General features: G+C 35.8%; 1 protein-coding gene across 2 annotated transcripts in view; it reads right to left on the bottom strand.

Moving 5' to 3' along the window:
- BCKDHB (branched chain keto acid dehydrogenase E1 subunit beta) overlaps window positions 1–16,732 on the bottom strand; it is a 189,963-nt gene that overhangs the window by 101,972 nt on the left and 71,259 nt on the right. For both annotated transcript variants that reach the window (XM_053664756.1, XM_053664755.1), the window contains exons 7-8: window positions 10,861–10,958; window positions 9,087–9,197 (exon numbers count right to left, since the gene is read on the bottom strand). In XM_053664756.1, the coding sequence (XP_053520731.1) occupies window positions 9,087–9,197; window positions 10,861–10,958 (209 nt within the window). The remainder of the gene's footprint in view (window positions 1–9,086; window positions 9,198–10,860; window positions 10,959–16,732) is intronic.

Here is a 16,732-nt window from a genome sequence, read left to right on the forward strand (position 1 = left end):
TATCCTTCCTGATTCTAATTACAAACCCTCACAAAGTTGTACAAGTTTTAAGTGGTCTGCCCAACCTATTTTTTCCATAAATCCTGTTAGTTTTAGTGAGTATTTATGTAGTATCCAGGACTTTGCAAAAATTGTATAAGAGCCAAAATACCTATACAAAGTTTTACTTAGAGGAATGGAAATAGCCATCAGGAGAACAAAGCAGAGAAATGGTTAAAAGTGGCAGTGTTTAGGGACCCAGCCTAAGGGTGAAAAATGATTCTTTTGCATTATAAACTCTGCTAAACTATATATATTGTTGACATCTTCGTGTATTACTCTAATGTTTAAAATCTCTTCTAGTGCTACACATAGAAAAAAAGTATTGGTGAGGCAGAGAGCCTGGGAAGTGACTATAATAACAATGACACCGCTCATGGTATCAACAAAAATACATAAAATATTGAAAAATAAACTTAAGATGTGGAACAGCTATGTAAGAAACTATACAGCTTAATTAAACATGTAAAAGAAAAGATAAACAAGTAGAGAGAAAATCAAATTCATGGAAGAAAAAGCAACAGAAATGACAGGGAGTGTAAGTGTTTGGAAGGACTGATTATCTGTGATAATAAGAATGGCTGAAATTTTGGACTAGATAAACGAGAGAAGTAAAATGGTATACTTCCTGATTTCATTTTTAAAAAACCTTTGTAGACCACAGTTTCGATAAACTTTTAAGTGGGATTACAATAGCTAAATACTGTAAAATCACTGTGTTATAAGAGAAAAGGCAAGGAAATATTATAGATTATAGCATAAATGCTACAATTTTGTAAGTGTTAAGTACCAGTTTAATGGGAAAGTTAAATGACCATCAAAGTGAGAAACAAAGTCAACAAATTTAGATTTTCTTACTTTACACTGAAAATGTTCAATTGAGAGCACAATGTATCTGTGATCTTTTTTCACTATGAAATGAGGTAATGTCTTTCTGTTCACTGCTGTTCCTCGTAGCAAAAGAAAATAGTTTAAACAAAATTAAAATATTGAGTGAAATGCAAATAATTGTATAAGAGGATACATCAAAAAGGATTAGAAACAGAAAAACAAGTATATATAATCTTGCTTTCTCCAGTTCCATGTAGAAAAAAAAATCCAACTGAAATAAAATATGGCAGTATAACTTACAAACTGTATATACTATTTAGGAATATTACATATTTTTTAAGTGTTATACAGGTGGGCAAATGTGAAAGAAAATTTCTGAAATGTTATAAAATATGTGGCAAGCTCGAATTTAGAAGCATATCATTTGTAAAACTCATGATAACTATTAAAGCATGAAGTTAGTTAATTGTAAAATAACTATTCTACCATGAGACCCTGTTGTGCCATGAAAATACCAGGGTTCAAAATTTAATACCTGAGACTGAACTGCAGTTCTGCCACTTCTTAGCTGAGAGACTTAGGGAAGTTACTGATCTTTCTGAGACTTGGTTTTCTCATTTCTAAAATAGGAGTAATACTTCTTAGCCGACAAGGCAATTGAAAGGATTAAACCAGAACACACAGTAGTGACAAAAGATCGTAAACAAAATAAACATGAATGAAAAAGTACTAACCCTCCTTATAAATACATGTCCACTGCCAGTATCCTTTACACTTTCAAGTTACATTCAAATCACATTACAAATGACAGTTTATTAAATGACATCTGAAAATTATTCACAAATTGTGCTCAAACTCTGCCCAAAAGCTGCATGCTTCTCGACAAAAGCAATGAAATAAAAAAGCAAAGGTGCTGAAGTCCAGTGACCTTGGTGAAAGCAGCCCTGAGAGCTGTGTGTCCTGGAGCGAGTTCCTCTACCTCCTCTAAACCTGTTTTCTCACATACAGATAACAACCTGGATGTCTAATTAAAAGAACAGCTGTGGATGCGAAAGGAGATCTGTGTAAAACATGTCCTTACACCTGTTTGTATTTAGCATTTACCAGGCACTAAGCTTTGTTATATAAAATATATTACACAAAATTAGATTGGAACCCTTTAATCTTCTTCAAAACATATCTCAAAATATATCAAGTGGCAGGACTGACAACACACTCAGCTCAGTGTATTTTTTTCCTACAGGCATTAGCAGTTTCTCCTTTAATTTCTTTCACTGAAAAACCAAATTATTATTACATATTATTCTTGAAATTCAGTAAGATCATTCAACAAATATTTATGAGTTCTTCTATATATTTGACATATTCAAGGACACAGCAATAAAAATATACAAAGCTTCCTGCCCTCATGGAATTCAGAGAATTGGATAACAGTCCCCACACAGGACAGTAAATGTAGTAGTCACATCCCAAAAAGAGCAACCAAGAATCTAAAACTTGTTCCATTAGTACAACCAACTAACTAGTTGTGGTCATGACAAACAAAACCCTATGGGAACAATGACTTGGCAAATGGGGTACCAAGTGCCTGTCAGCTTTCCTAGTTTGGAACAGAACAACTTATCAGACGGGACAACCTTGGCCGCCATTCCTGCTGTCTCTGCAAAGTAAACCTGCACCCAGAATAATCCCAACTAAAAGTGAGGCTTATTTCCACTTCTCCTTAAAAACAAATAAGTAAAGAAAAAATTCATTTTACCCCGGATAATATTAAGTCTAAAAAGAATTTTGACTCATTTATTTAATAGATTTTAGATATTAGAAGCTTATTATAATCCTGAATGAAATACACAATTTTAACATACAATTAAAAACATTGTTTACCATCAGAATATAAACTACTCTCAGTGATTAAACACATGTCAAATCAGTAATAAGTTTAGAACCAAATATCCTTGTATTGTCAAAGAGATAATTTTTATCTGCCCATATTCATTGATTACAGTTTTACTAAAAGCTTATTTACAAAAGGGGAAAACAGAGCAGAGATTTCTAATTTGTTTTCAGTCCAAAAGTAATCATTTATTCTGATACGTATTTTACAGAAAACACGTGGGTTACATTAAAATATATGCCATAGAATAAAAGTACTTTCATGCTACTTATTCAGAACTATAGCATAAAATATGCTTCATTTAAAACTAAAAGGACAGCTAGATTAGGAGTGGAAACATAGAAATAAAGATCTCAAGGAGGGTTAGCAACAGGGGAGTGGGAAGAGGAGAAGGGGGGAGAAGGTACAGAAAATAAGTAGCATAGATGGTAGGTAGAAAATAGATAGGGGGAGGGCAAGAATAGTATGGGAAATATAGAATCTAAAGAACTTGAGACACGTGGTCATAAACTAAAGGGGGGGTAATGGTGGGGACAGGGGGTAGGGTGGAGGGGAATGAAGGGGGGAATAGAACAACTGTAATGGCATAATCAATAAAAAAAATAAATTTAAAAGAAAAATAAAATGACACAGTCAGACCGAACTGTGGAAACCTGGTGAAACTAACCATGAAACTTGGCTTAAGAGAGGCCTCTAGTGGTTACTGGTAGCTACTAGCTCCCCTTCCCACCACCAACCTCCACCCTCTGGTAAAGCTCCTGTTCATATTCATTCATTCACTCATTCTCTCCTCTCTCCCTCACCAATTAAAAGCCTCAAGCAAAATAACTACTATTCTATCACTGAATTATTTAATTAAGTCCAAGAAATGAACTAAATAATGTGTATAAGTGGTAGTATTAAACCATTACGGGTTCTCTAAAGGTAAATTCTACAACTTCTCCATAAAACCAATTTAGAAATAGTCAGTAAAATAAAGACCCTAGTCCTGGCCAGGTGGCTTGGTTGGTTGGAGCGTTGTCCTGTGCACCAAAAGGTTCCCTGTTTTATCCCCAGTCAAGGCACATACCTACGTTATGAGTTAGGTCAACCAATCGATGTTTCTTTCTCTCTCTCCCTTCCTCTCTCTCAAAAATCCATAAACATATCCTCATGTGAGGATTAAAAAGAAATACAGGCCCTAAACATTACCTTGCTAGTGTTAGTAATCTTAATAAAAATTAAATCTATGGTAGTCTAAACAAATACCCGATGAAAATTAAAAACAAACTTAAAGACTACGAATTAGACTTAAAGTAATAAAATACAACATATGGGTTTTTATGTTTATCTTCAGTGGTATTACGGGTCTTTTAAACATGTTTGCACTACTCATAAATATTTAACACTAACACCATTTCCAAATCCAAGACTAAGCAAACTTGATTCTTTATATATAAATGACTACCCACATTCAGATAACCAAGGTGTAACTCCTTTCCAGGTCCACTCCTACAATATCCCTTTCCTTCTTCACTGCAGGCCTCTCCTGCTTCCAGAACCACCAAACACCCACCCAACCCTGCCAGCCTTAGAAACTGCCTTATCTTTACCTTTATCCAAGGCCCCAATAAAGTCTTTAGAAGCAAGAATGGAAACAACTGGAGAACAAGAGTAGAAGAATATTAAATCTAGAAACACTGAACCCTCAGTCCCAGCCATTGTCACTCCCTCATGCCAGGGATGAAGTACTGATCCCAGCCTCGTTCCACGCTGCCCTACTGCTGAGGCCTCTCCCAGCTCCAACGATAGCCTACCTCCCAAATACTCTGAAACGATAGATACCTCAACATGTAGCCAAAGCTCAACCATTTGCATCTATGGGCACAGCTTCTTTTGCTATGTAACTAAGTTTAAAAGAGGAAGGAGAGGGGAATAAGAGGGCAAGATGGTGAGAAGAGTGGAGGGAGTAGAGGGAAGAGCCTTTCTATGTCATTCCCTAACTGTTGATTTTTTAAAAATAAACTGCCTCCCAAGGACCTGAAAAAATGTAGATTACTTGCAGGGAAGAGACTTTGAGACAATATCTTGTATCCAGTGTGTTGTAACAGATAAAGATCCTGATGATCAGAAGCACTATGTAGTGACTGCTATGGATAAAAAAGGTCAAAGGTCACAGGTCACTCCTGGGAACAGCAAGAAGGCCAAAGGGAACAGGCCTAGCCTGACCTCTTTCAGTTCTAGACTCCACAACAATGATGCACAGGCACTACAGAGAAGGAAATGACAAAAGAAAAGTTCTGAAAAGTCAAAATTGTTGTCATAAGGTTTGAAGAGTAAAGGATTTGTTCTGGATTTATAAGAAAACCCTGCAGGCCCTCCTTGGCCAATGTACAAGTCTCACTTATAACATGTGGTCATCTGGATTTCATGAAAAGCTAGCAATAATGTGACAGCAAAACATAAGGTAACATTTAAATTTTAAAAGGCTTAAAACCACAAAAATTATGCATAGAAATGTACCAATGAAGTAAAAAGTTCTATACCTCAAAAAATGCATGTCTTAATACAATAAACAATCCATATTCATTTGGATTACTTTTAAAAGATAAAATTATCTACAAAAGGTTCTGGGAATATTGGCATCCAAAAGGTTAAAAAGTATTTAAACCTATACACAGAATAGTAAGTCTCATCTATGCAGAAAGTGGAATTATTCTAAGAACTCATTTCTTAAAAATTAGATAGCTAAAGTTTACTGCAGTCAATTTCACATTGCTTTTTAGAATAGATAAATTGATTGACTGACTCCAGACATTCTGTAGGCAGTGTCAGCAAGGTCTGTTTTGGAACTGAATGCAAGAAGGCAGAGCATGAGAAAAAGAGAAATAAAAAAGACACCAAGGTGTAAAGGCAGGCTTATTTATTTCCATAATTAGCATAATTTAATCTTTAATTAAAGTATAAGCATGTCAAAATTGCCCCAGCTGGTGTAGCTCAATTAGTTGGAGTGTCATCCCACAAAGCAAAAAGTAGAAAATGTGATTCCGGGTCAGGGCATCTGCTTAGGTTGTGGGATTGGAGGCAAAGACCGGTGTTTCCTCACATTCATATTTCTCTCCCTCTCTCTCCCCCACTCTCTTCCTCTCTCTCAAAAATCAGTACCCATGTCCTTGGGTGAGGATGAAGAAAAAAAACTGTCAACTTTTTTCTATAAACATATGAAAATCACCTTGTAAACTGCTGTCTTTTTTTTTTTGCATTGTTTTATGTAGTTGATTCTAAGTTATATGACAACATAATTCTTGAAATCCCGAGTTTCCTTCGAAGCCTGTCATTCCCCTGTCAAAATCAAGTTCTTATTTGCCACAGGCAGCTTCTCTAGATTTTTACTCACTAAAAAAAAAAACACCAAAATCTTTTCAAGCTAGACAGCCTAAATCTCCCTACCACTTCGATAACTCATTTTGACTGTGGTCTGTGTCTCAGCAGGAAAGCCCATTCAAGCCCACAACTTGTAGCCACCGTTCTTCCTCCTAGGAAGACTCTGGTACAAGCTCCACTTATGAGACGCTATTTTGCATCAGTGTGACAGCTGAGCTGGGTTATGAAAAATGAACGAGGGCAGTGGATAGAGCTGAATGACAAAAGAAACTCCTCTGGGTCAGAGCGCTCTGAGGCCTCCCCAGAACATAGAAAAAGGGACACTATAACAGAATCCAAAAAAATGAATCAACAGGACTTTGGTTCTTCTCTTTTCTAACTTTCCATTAAAATATAACAATATACAAAAAAAGAGTACAAAATGAATGTTCTGCTCAGTGTTTGAAAACTGAACCTATGTAACCAACACTCAGAGCAAGGAACTGTTTCCAGCAATCGTCTCCTCCGTCATGTACTTTTCAACTACTAACAACCACACTAGTATTAACCACTCACCCGACACCTGACACCATAGGTTAGTTTCCTCTATTTTTGAACTTTATATACTGTATTTAAATTGCCATGTATAATGTGCATTTTTCTGCCCAAATTTTTGAGAGAAAAATAAGAATGTGCACTATTCATGGGTATAATGATTACATACCATGGGTATGGTAGGCCTAATAATCCCATGTATAATGCTCACAAAAAACCATGGGTGTGCATTATACACGGGAAAGCATTAGCCATGGCAAAATATGGTAAACTGAATCATATACGATGTATTCATTTGAATCTGGCTTTTTAAAGTCACCTCACAAACACATTGTGAGATGAAAACACACTGTTACATTAACTTGTTGGTTCATTCTCATTGCGAAGCAACATTCTAATTACTTATTTTTCCATTCTCTGGTTCTGAGTAGTCAGGTAGTTTATAGTGTGAGGCTCTCAGAAATAGTGCTCCTAGAAACGTTCTCAAACTTACCTTTCGTATCATACCTTTCTGTTGGGTATATACACAGGAGTGGAATTGGTGAGTTATAGGATTCAGATAAATAATGTCAAACAGTTTTTTAAATCGTTGTACCAATTTATATTACCAACAGTAGCATATGAGAGATGGGTTGGGTCCAAACCCTCAGCAATACTTGATATTTGAGCATTTTTCATTTTAGCTAGAATGATGTCTTTACTGATATCACACTGTAGTTTTGTGTATCTGGATGATTAAAAAAACTGAACATTTTTTCCATACTATTATTATTGACCATTTAGATATCCTCCTTTGTAAAGTGCCTTTTTAAGACTTTGCCCATAATTCTATTGGGATGTGCCTTTTATTTTTAATTGTAAGAGTACTGAATATAAATGTTCATGAGTTTCCCCAAATCTGTGAGTTGTTTATTTACTCTCTTATTGGGGCTTCTTGATGAATCAGTTGTTAAAATTTTAATAAAACTGAATTTTATCATCCTTTTAAAAATGTTCATGTTCTATTTTGTCCTAAGAAATCTTTGCCTGCACAAGATCATAGAAATATTCCCTTATGCATTCACCCAAGAGCTTCATCATTTTTTTCTTTGACAATTAGAACTGGAATTCTAACTGGAGTTGACATTTGTGTGATATTTTTCATGTTACCCAACTAAACCAGCGCTGTTTATTAAAAAGACCACCTCTTTCTCTCTGAATGCAATTTTCACCTTTGTCCCAAATCATACAACCCAAGTCTGTTTCTGGACTCTCTATTCTGTTCCATTGGTCTACTTGTCTATCTTTATACAAATATGGTGTTGCAATTACCACAGCCTTATAACACATGTTGACACTTGGTAATTAAGTCCTCCAGCTATTTTCTTCAAAACTGCTTTGGCTATTCTTGGCCTTATAATCATTAATGTGGTGTGTGCCATGGTTAGCTTGGATCTTCTTTATTCCCCATGAGTAATATTTTGATTTTTCTGCATAAAGTTCTTTTATATGCATCACAATCTTCACCTAAAAACACTATGTGCTACACTTTTACAGCAGTGGTGACTACAGATTATTTTTATGAAATTAAGCTAAGAAATAGACAAAAAGCTACAAGAATACCAAAGTTCTGAAAAATAGTAAATATAAAATACCCAGAGGTCTTAGAACTCATTTGCTATAGGAATAAATTTAAAAAAAATAACACATGCAATGTTATCTAAACTTTGGTAGATAAAGCCATCACAAAAAAAAAGAAAAAGAAAAAAGCTTAAACTTACTTATATTCCAATATGGACATAGATGATTTGGGTTATAGCCCAGTAAATGAAAACTAAACTGTATCCTTGAGAGTGAAATATATGAATTGTACAAATAATAGCAATAAGATCAATCTAATCGGGCCAAAGTTCAAGAGGAAGCTTAGATAAACAACTATAAATCTGAGCTGCCAGAATCCCACAACATAAAATTCAAACTGTGATCCATAGTATTCAGGTTAAGAGTTCATTTTTTAAAAATAACCCATCTCCATTTCTTTTGGAGAAGAAACAAAAGAAAATTGAGCCAAACCATTTCTGACTATGTTAAACCTAGCTTATCAAACCATAATGAATCAGAAGTTTAAAACACTGATGGCGTCCCTGTGTTTATTTGCACTACCCCATTACTCACACAACTCAACCCAGGCTGGCCATATGAAGGATACATCTGTAATATTCTCAACTTAGAGAACTATGGGAGGAAAAAAACCTAAGTGATTTGTTTCCTTAAGCATTTAGCTTATTATATAGCATACATTTCCTTCATGGTATAAATTTTTAAAATTTTAAATCAATTGAAAATGCTCACAAAGCTGAAAATTTCAAAACCATTCTTTGCAAATATCCAACAAACTTTGCCCAAGATTTTAAGGGGATGACATCTATCGATGCTATATTCATACCTTGCAAACTGTATCCACATCCCAGGGTAGTATAGTCCGCAGATCGATGACTTCACAAGATACTCCAAGCTTTTCTTGAGCCATGGAAGCCACCTCTCGGATTACATGAACCTAAAATAAGGAGAAAAATATGTTGAGAATAACCACAGAAATTCAGGCCTAACACATTAGTTGAATTCCAGCATCATTCATAGAGGTAGTATATTTTTTAATTTATTTTTTATTGAATTTATTGGGGTGACATTGGTTAATAAAATTATATACAGAATAGGGGGAGGTAGAGGATGGTAGAGAAGGAACAAAGGGTGATGAAAGGAGACTTGACTTGGGGTGGTGAACACACAATGTAATATACAGATGATGTGTTATATACAACTGTATAATAGAGTATTGAACGTCAGAGGAATTAATAAATTTTTTAGACATATTGAATCCCACAATCCACCAAAATAATCAAAAGGAGATGCCTAGAAAACAACTGAGAAAAGGCTCTTAAGGAAACTGAGAGCAGTCATTGCCAGAGATACTGATTCCAAAGATACCAGCCCTGAGGTAAAGTCACAGTAGGTGACCCCACAGTAGGTGGGGTTTCTAAAGTAAGCATTTACAGGGAACAGTAAAGAGCAGAAATGGTGGAACCCTGTACATGACCAACATTTAAGGGGAAAACAGGTGAAGAGGAATTAACTCACAATAACAGGAAAGGGGGGTGGGGAAGACACAGGGACTGTATTCCAGAAGCTAAAGAAGAAAGGGTTTCATAGAGTAGCCAGTGTCGTATACCAGGGATAGAGGTGGATTTAACAATTTGAAGGTTAATGCTATTAGCAGATATAGTGAATTAGTGGGAACAGAATTCGGTCAAACACAAGACCGTGAGAACGTTAAGGGCTTAACTGCTGGTGGTAGAAATGGCTCAAGGTTAGTATTAAAAGAAAAAAAAAAGGGAAATATGCTGATATTTAAAAGAAGAGTAGAAATATGTACTTTTAGATAGTGAAGAGATATATACTTTTTTAATAAAAGGGACATGAAAAGAAGAAAGGAGAGGGGCCAATTGCTGTATCCCGGTCCTGAAGAAAATAAATGGACTATAATCTGGAACAATTTTGGAGAGGTAGTCGTAATAACCAGACAACACTCCTTTGAAGACGAGGAAAACAGGAAAGCACTGAAAGAAGTGACAGGTGTAAAAGGAAAATAAGTCACAGGAGTAACAATCTAATACACTCTAACTTCATTATTATATGTGATGAAGACATATCAGAGAGAGTATGGCCACAGGAAGAGTTCTGAGCTTAAATGCTGGGAGATAGTGCAATGTGACGACCAGCAACAGGAAAAGTGGAGGTAGACAGTAGTGAGGTTTTACTGGAAAAGAGGAAGGCAGGGATTCCCGAGGCTGGCCCACTGGACGGGTCCACATGGTCATCCTATTAATCGCGAGAGATGGCAGCAGATGAGGTGAAAAAGAAAATACTAAGTGAAGGGCGACAAGTAGTGGATAGGTAAAATGCTCTTCAAAAGAAAGTGTTGTTAAGGAATACATTTTTGTGAATTCAATATATTTTTAATGGCTTCACCACATGCATATATATTTTAATGACTGAATAAGCACCTGGCCTTCAATCAAAAATCAGTACCAGATACAGACATGGCACCAAACAAGATAAACTTGATATAAGGAAAGCATCATTTTCCATTCTTCATAGTATCAGGATTAAAAGAGCTTCCAAGCACACGAACCTTACCAGTCCGTAGAAATGTTACTGACCTGCGTGCCCCAGGCAACGAGAGTAACATCACTCCCTTCCTGTATGATCTCAGCCTGGGACAGAGGGATGCTGTACGGTTCTACAGGGACCAGTTCCACTGAACACAAAATTGGGAAAAATAAAGGTTAATTATTTTCTCTCGTGTGGCATCTGTACATAAAAGAATGTAAGAATCTCATTGTGGCAAAGCTTGACTTATTCTTCCATATTTATAACAGAAACAGCATTTACCATGCAGCTTCATGAGATTACCACATTGATGAAAAAGCACAAAGAAGTGTATGAAATATATCAGCTATACTGGAACAGAAAAACGACATTAGGTAAGAACTAAGACAATAAAGTGCGGGCTTTAGTCAATAATAATGTATCAAAATGTACTGCACTAACCAAGATGTTAGTAACAGAAGAAACTGGTGGGATGTATGGAAAAACTCTGTATGACATTTACGGTGTTTTTGTTTTACAGATTTTATTTATTTATCTTTAGAGGGGAAGGGAAGGAGAGAGGGAGAGAAATATCAATGTGTGGTTGCCTCTCGTGTATCCCCTCCTAGGAACTGGCCTGCAACCCAGGCATGTGCCCCGACTGGGAATCAAACTGCGGTTGTTTGGTTCGCAGGCATGCGCTTAATCCACTGAGCTACACCAGCCAGGGCTACATTTAGGGGTTTTTTGGTAAATCTAAAACTGTTCTAAAAAAATAAACTATAAAAAATTTTAATATATGTTAAAACTTGATTCGATTAAATTAAGTTCCCAGACAAGTTTTCTATCAAGGAACAAATTTATAAAGGTTTGGAAAAAAAATAAAATCACATAGCAGGGCCAAATTTTTAAGCATGTTTTATTTTTGTACTTTGCATCTATGAACACTTCGTCAACTATAGCAGCTGACAACACCTTAACTTTCAAAGCTAAATTCTGTGAAACTCAAAGAGAAACTAAATCAGTTCCACCAGCCAAAATGAAGAATAGCCACTGATATCCCAGAAAAAAACATTTCATGATTTCTCTGCCCAACCGAGTACAAGCAATACAGAGTTGATTGAATTCAAGAGGAAATCGTAAGGCAAATTTTTAAGTGAAATGGAGTAGAAGTTGATAAAATTACTCCATTACAGGGAGGCCTTCTTGAATTCCTATGTCAGAACATTACAGTGAAACTGACAGAGGAAAGAAAATGTTCCCTTCTGCTCATTTTCCCCAAGTTCATATTATCATTGCTACATAAATGTTTTTTATTCAAAGAGCACAAAAGAATAAAAAGTTCCCTCTGCTCCCCAGTCAGTCCATCCAACTACATGGGCCAAAAGTAATCAATGCTAACAATTTCCTGGGTGTCTTCAGTAAACACCTCTTTTTTTGTAGCAGGTTTCTATATCCTATTTCTACATTTGGAAATGCCCCACCTTATGAGGCAGGGCCCTTTCTGCACTACAGAAGTGAGGTCCATGTATTCACTTTCCCAGCTTCTCTTGCAGCTAGGGCACAAAATATGGGCTCTGCCAATCAAATGCACCCATGCCTGACTCTGAATTGGAAGCTGATGACACACATGAGCAGCAAGTATCCAGAACCTATTCCAGAGTACTGGTAACAGTGGAGACAGATCGGGTATCCAGGTTCAGAAATATTAATGATTCAGACTGCAGTTCTATGTCCACTGATAACTGCTGGGGGATATTTGAAGAACCAATTATGCAGTGGAATTTTGGGTATTGCTCCTAGACAGATATACAGCCTCTAAGCCAGGTTCTCAAGCACCCCAGAGATCTCTGAGCTATTTATTATCCTTAAATAAATCTTTTCTGCTTTTATTGGACAGGCTTGATCTTGTCTGCTTAAAAATAAGGACCCTGACTGATGTGTTATTTTTTCAGATATGTAGAGTATGCAAATATGCATACACATAGACACATATATATTTTTTTCCTCCTTTTCAAAGATAGAATCACATGGTACACACTGTTAGGAACCCTCCTACAAGTTAAGAATTCTTCTACAATCTCTCTTTTTCCCTATTTGACAATATATCTTGGCCATCTTTTCAGGTCAGAAATATAGCTTTATAAGATAATATTTGTAAGTAAAATATATCAAATTCAATGGTGCTGTTATCAGTGATGTGGTGGAAAAATTTATTCCTTGTATTTTTTTAATCCTCACTGGAGTATATGTTTATTGACTTTAGAGAAGGAGGAGAAGATGTGGAGAGAAAAGAAAGACAGACAGACAGACAGACAGGTATAGAGAAACATCGATGTAAGGGAGAAACACCAATCAGTGGCCTCCTGTATAGGGAATCAAACCCGCAACCCAAGTGTGTGCCCTGACTGAAAAGTGAACCCGCAGCCTTTTGGTGTACGGGACAACATTCCAACCTGTGAGCCACCCAGCCAGGACCCATATTAACAACCCATGCAGAAAGCATCTGCAAGAGAACAACTTAATCTTAATGACACAAGTTCCCCTGTAACGCACAATTTTACCATTACAGCGATAATTTCTCTGCCCTGGCACAAATCTACAGTAATGCTAGCTTCCTCACAAAATACACATTACTTCATGCTGCCTGATTACTAACAGCATAGTCAAAATCTCCATGCCCTAGAAGCCCACCTTATCTGTCAGCATTTACAGTGTAATGGGAGAGAGGTGGGAAGTCCACCCAACCCAGCACTCGGGCCTGGCTCTGGCTCTGTATCTCAGTATCGTACTCATTTGCTGGTCTCTGACAAAGCCCTCTACTGCTCCTGTGCCCCAGTACGCCACCTGTAAACTGGGGAAAGCGGTATGTGACTGTCTGCCACACCATAGGGACAGAATGAGGACAAAAGTTAATTCCTGCAGACATCCTTTCAGTTCTTAGAAGACCTGCTTTACAATTTAAAATAATGCAATGATACAGTCATTAAGACTATAAAAGGAAGTTTTCATTCTAGGAACAGTTATTCTGACGCCTAATACCATTTGCTGCATAAAACTTACATTTCTGTATTACAGTTGTCATTTTTCTGAATAATCTTTCAGATTTGAGGTTATTAATCATAACTTTTTGGTAATTTTACTTCTATATCAACAATTAATTTTAATGCTGACGTTTAAAAAAATACACACAAGAAAACTTAGTGCAATTTCTTGTAGTAATTACTTTTAAGTTATTCCTAAAATAAAGCTGTATTCAATCTTCCCCTTACCTCTTCAGCTTAATTATTGAAAACTTAAAGATTAAACAGTCTACATTACAAAAATCATACCTACGTACTGTTAACAATATTATATTTATTTGTCTATAATATGTCATTATAATAGTTGTTATATTAATATATTACTGTCTAATTAGAAGACAAAATTAACTTTCAATAAATAAGAATAATTAAGTGCTAAATTCTGATACTATTTAACCCATGGTGATTGCCGGGAGCATGTGTGGACAATAGGGACTGGTATATTGTCTCAATACCATGAGGGACAGGAACCTGAGACATCTCCTGGGACTGACAGTGCTTGAGGGTCACAACTGCATGACAACCGAAGCCTTTACACCATAAGCAGGTCAAGGTTTTACTGAGAATTAGGGCAAAAGGATTGCAGAGAAGTGAGAAAGCAGATGCACTGGAACAAATAGAGAAAACCACAAAAAAAGGTAAATTTTAAAGAATGAATATAATTCAATGCACAAAGACAAAAAGTTGGCATTCTTAGCAGTGCGGTACCATATATGAACAACAGAAATGCCTAAACACGTAAGCTGAGAAAAACACCACATGTCGTGTTCTGTGATGCACTGAGAAGGATACAGCATCACTGCTGTGGTATTCTTGCCAAAAGATATATATAACCTGAACTTGATCATAAAGAAACACCAGACAAACTGAGAGACGTTCCGTGTAACAATGGACCATATGTGGAGGTCACGGCAGACAAAAAGATAGGAACGATCTGTCCCAAAATAAAGTGAAGATTCTGGATCAGATCCTGACCCAGAAAAGGACATTAGTAGACTACTAGTAAAATGTGAATCACGTGTCTGGAAGACTTAACAGTATTATATCACTGTTAATATCCTGGTTTTGATCATTACAGCCATGTTACATGTGAGGTTAACATCTGGGGAAGTTGAGGGGAAAAGGGTATATAAGAATTCTTTGTACTATTTTGGTAACTTTCTGTTTGAGCATATTTCAAAATAAGAAGTTTCACAAATTACTTTAATTTTAATTTGTTTAAATGGAGGCTGATCCACCTTAGCAAGTCTCCCACAGATTTTGGAAGAATAAGGTGTGACATAATGGGGAAATACACCAAATTATGAAAACTGAGCTTAATACAAGGCACGGCAGAGGCACTATAGATTGATACTGCCTTGTATAGCAAGCCCTACTTTTTGAAATATAGTACAAATAGAGAAAATGAGGATTACTAAAGCTATCCACCTGTAAAAGGAGTGCAGCCATATGTTATGTTGTTTTTGGGACCTCATCCACCCGGGTGAATTTAACAGAGTCTGATTATACAAAGACATGAAGATGTGAAGACATGAATTCAATATATGTTCATGCCTGTCAGCTTTTTGTTAGAGATTCTTGAGCACTAAATAAAAACTAATAACCAGTCAAATTGTCTAAACGGAAATACATCAATTCAAAAATGAGCAAATATCTTGCACGTAACCAGGAGATTTCTCACACTGAGATACTTTTAAATAAAAAAATATAAAAACATCTGAAATCTCAAAATCATTGGTATTAGTGTCTGAAGGTCAACTTATCACTAAAAACATCGCTGAAAATTTTTTAAAAACCCATCATTAATATTCTCAACTGAATAGCAATAATGAAATAAAACAGAAAAGTCCTGAACTCATTTCAATTCAAACACATCTGAATTCTTTTTCTCTGATAGTTGGTGCATTAATTTGAAACCCCACATTTCTATTTCCTTTGCATTATGAGACAACTTAGATTTCTTTTCAAAATAGTTTGTAAGTGTGTATCATAAAAGTAAATCCATGACAAAGCAGCCATTGTATTCCTTAAACAACTTAAAAATTTCTGTTATTTAATGTAATAAAAAAGATTTATGACACTGATAGTATTGCATAATATACACCACTATACTTAAAGTGTATACTAAAATGTAACCATATTTGTAATATATCTTGTTCACTCTTTGCAATTGCTCTTAGTAGTTTTTTTCTTTACACTCTAGTGTACAGAATTTAATAACCTGGCAAAAGTTCTCTGTTCAACAATCTTACTAGCCAATTGCCCATCTTTCAAATTTAATATACTAGACTTTAGTAAATATTTTTCAATGTATTTTCTACAATAAGAAGCTTTCTATGGGTGAACTTCATTCACATAAATAGACTCTTAGCAAGGTAAACTGGCCAGGCAGGAAAGAAAAGAATTCAATGCTGAATTAAAGGGCACTATTTTGAAGCCATTCTCTACCAGCACATGGAGAATTTAAAAGGAAAAACAATAACCTAACAAAAAGGGTTGAGTTGAAATGGAAAAGGACTACATTAATTTTCACTGTCCATTAATTGGTGGATATACCGTTATTTTGTGAGCCACTAAGAATGAAAATACTGCCACATTGTTTAGAATTACTCTTACTGAAAGAAAAATTTTTGAATAATTATTCAAATTTTTAGAATAATGAAACCCATGTCTGTTTAGAATAACCCAGACATGGGTTTCATTGTAACACCCTTACACATACGTAAGATCAAAATATAAGCAAAAAAGGCAGTTAAACTATTCCTAAAACTCTTTCACATTCAGAATCTAATCTTTTCCCTCACCTTTTGACTTATAACTGTCACAATATTATTTTCTCTGTTACCAAGCATATTGGGAC

The sequence above is a fragment of the Artibeus jamaicensis genome, unplaced genomic scaffold (genome assembly GCF_021234435.1).
Source record: "Artibeus jamaicensis isolate MK-2021 breed Jamaican fruit bat unplaced genomic scaffold, CSHL_Jam_final contig_387, whole genome shotgun sequence".
In the NCBI taxonomy this organism is placed as follows: Eukaryota; Metazoa; Chordata; class Mammalia; order Chiroptera; family Phyllostomidae; genus Artibeus; species Artibeus jamaicensis.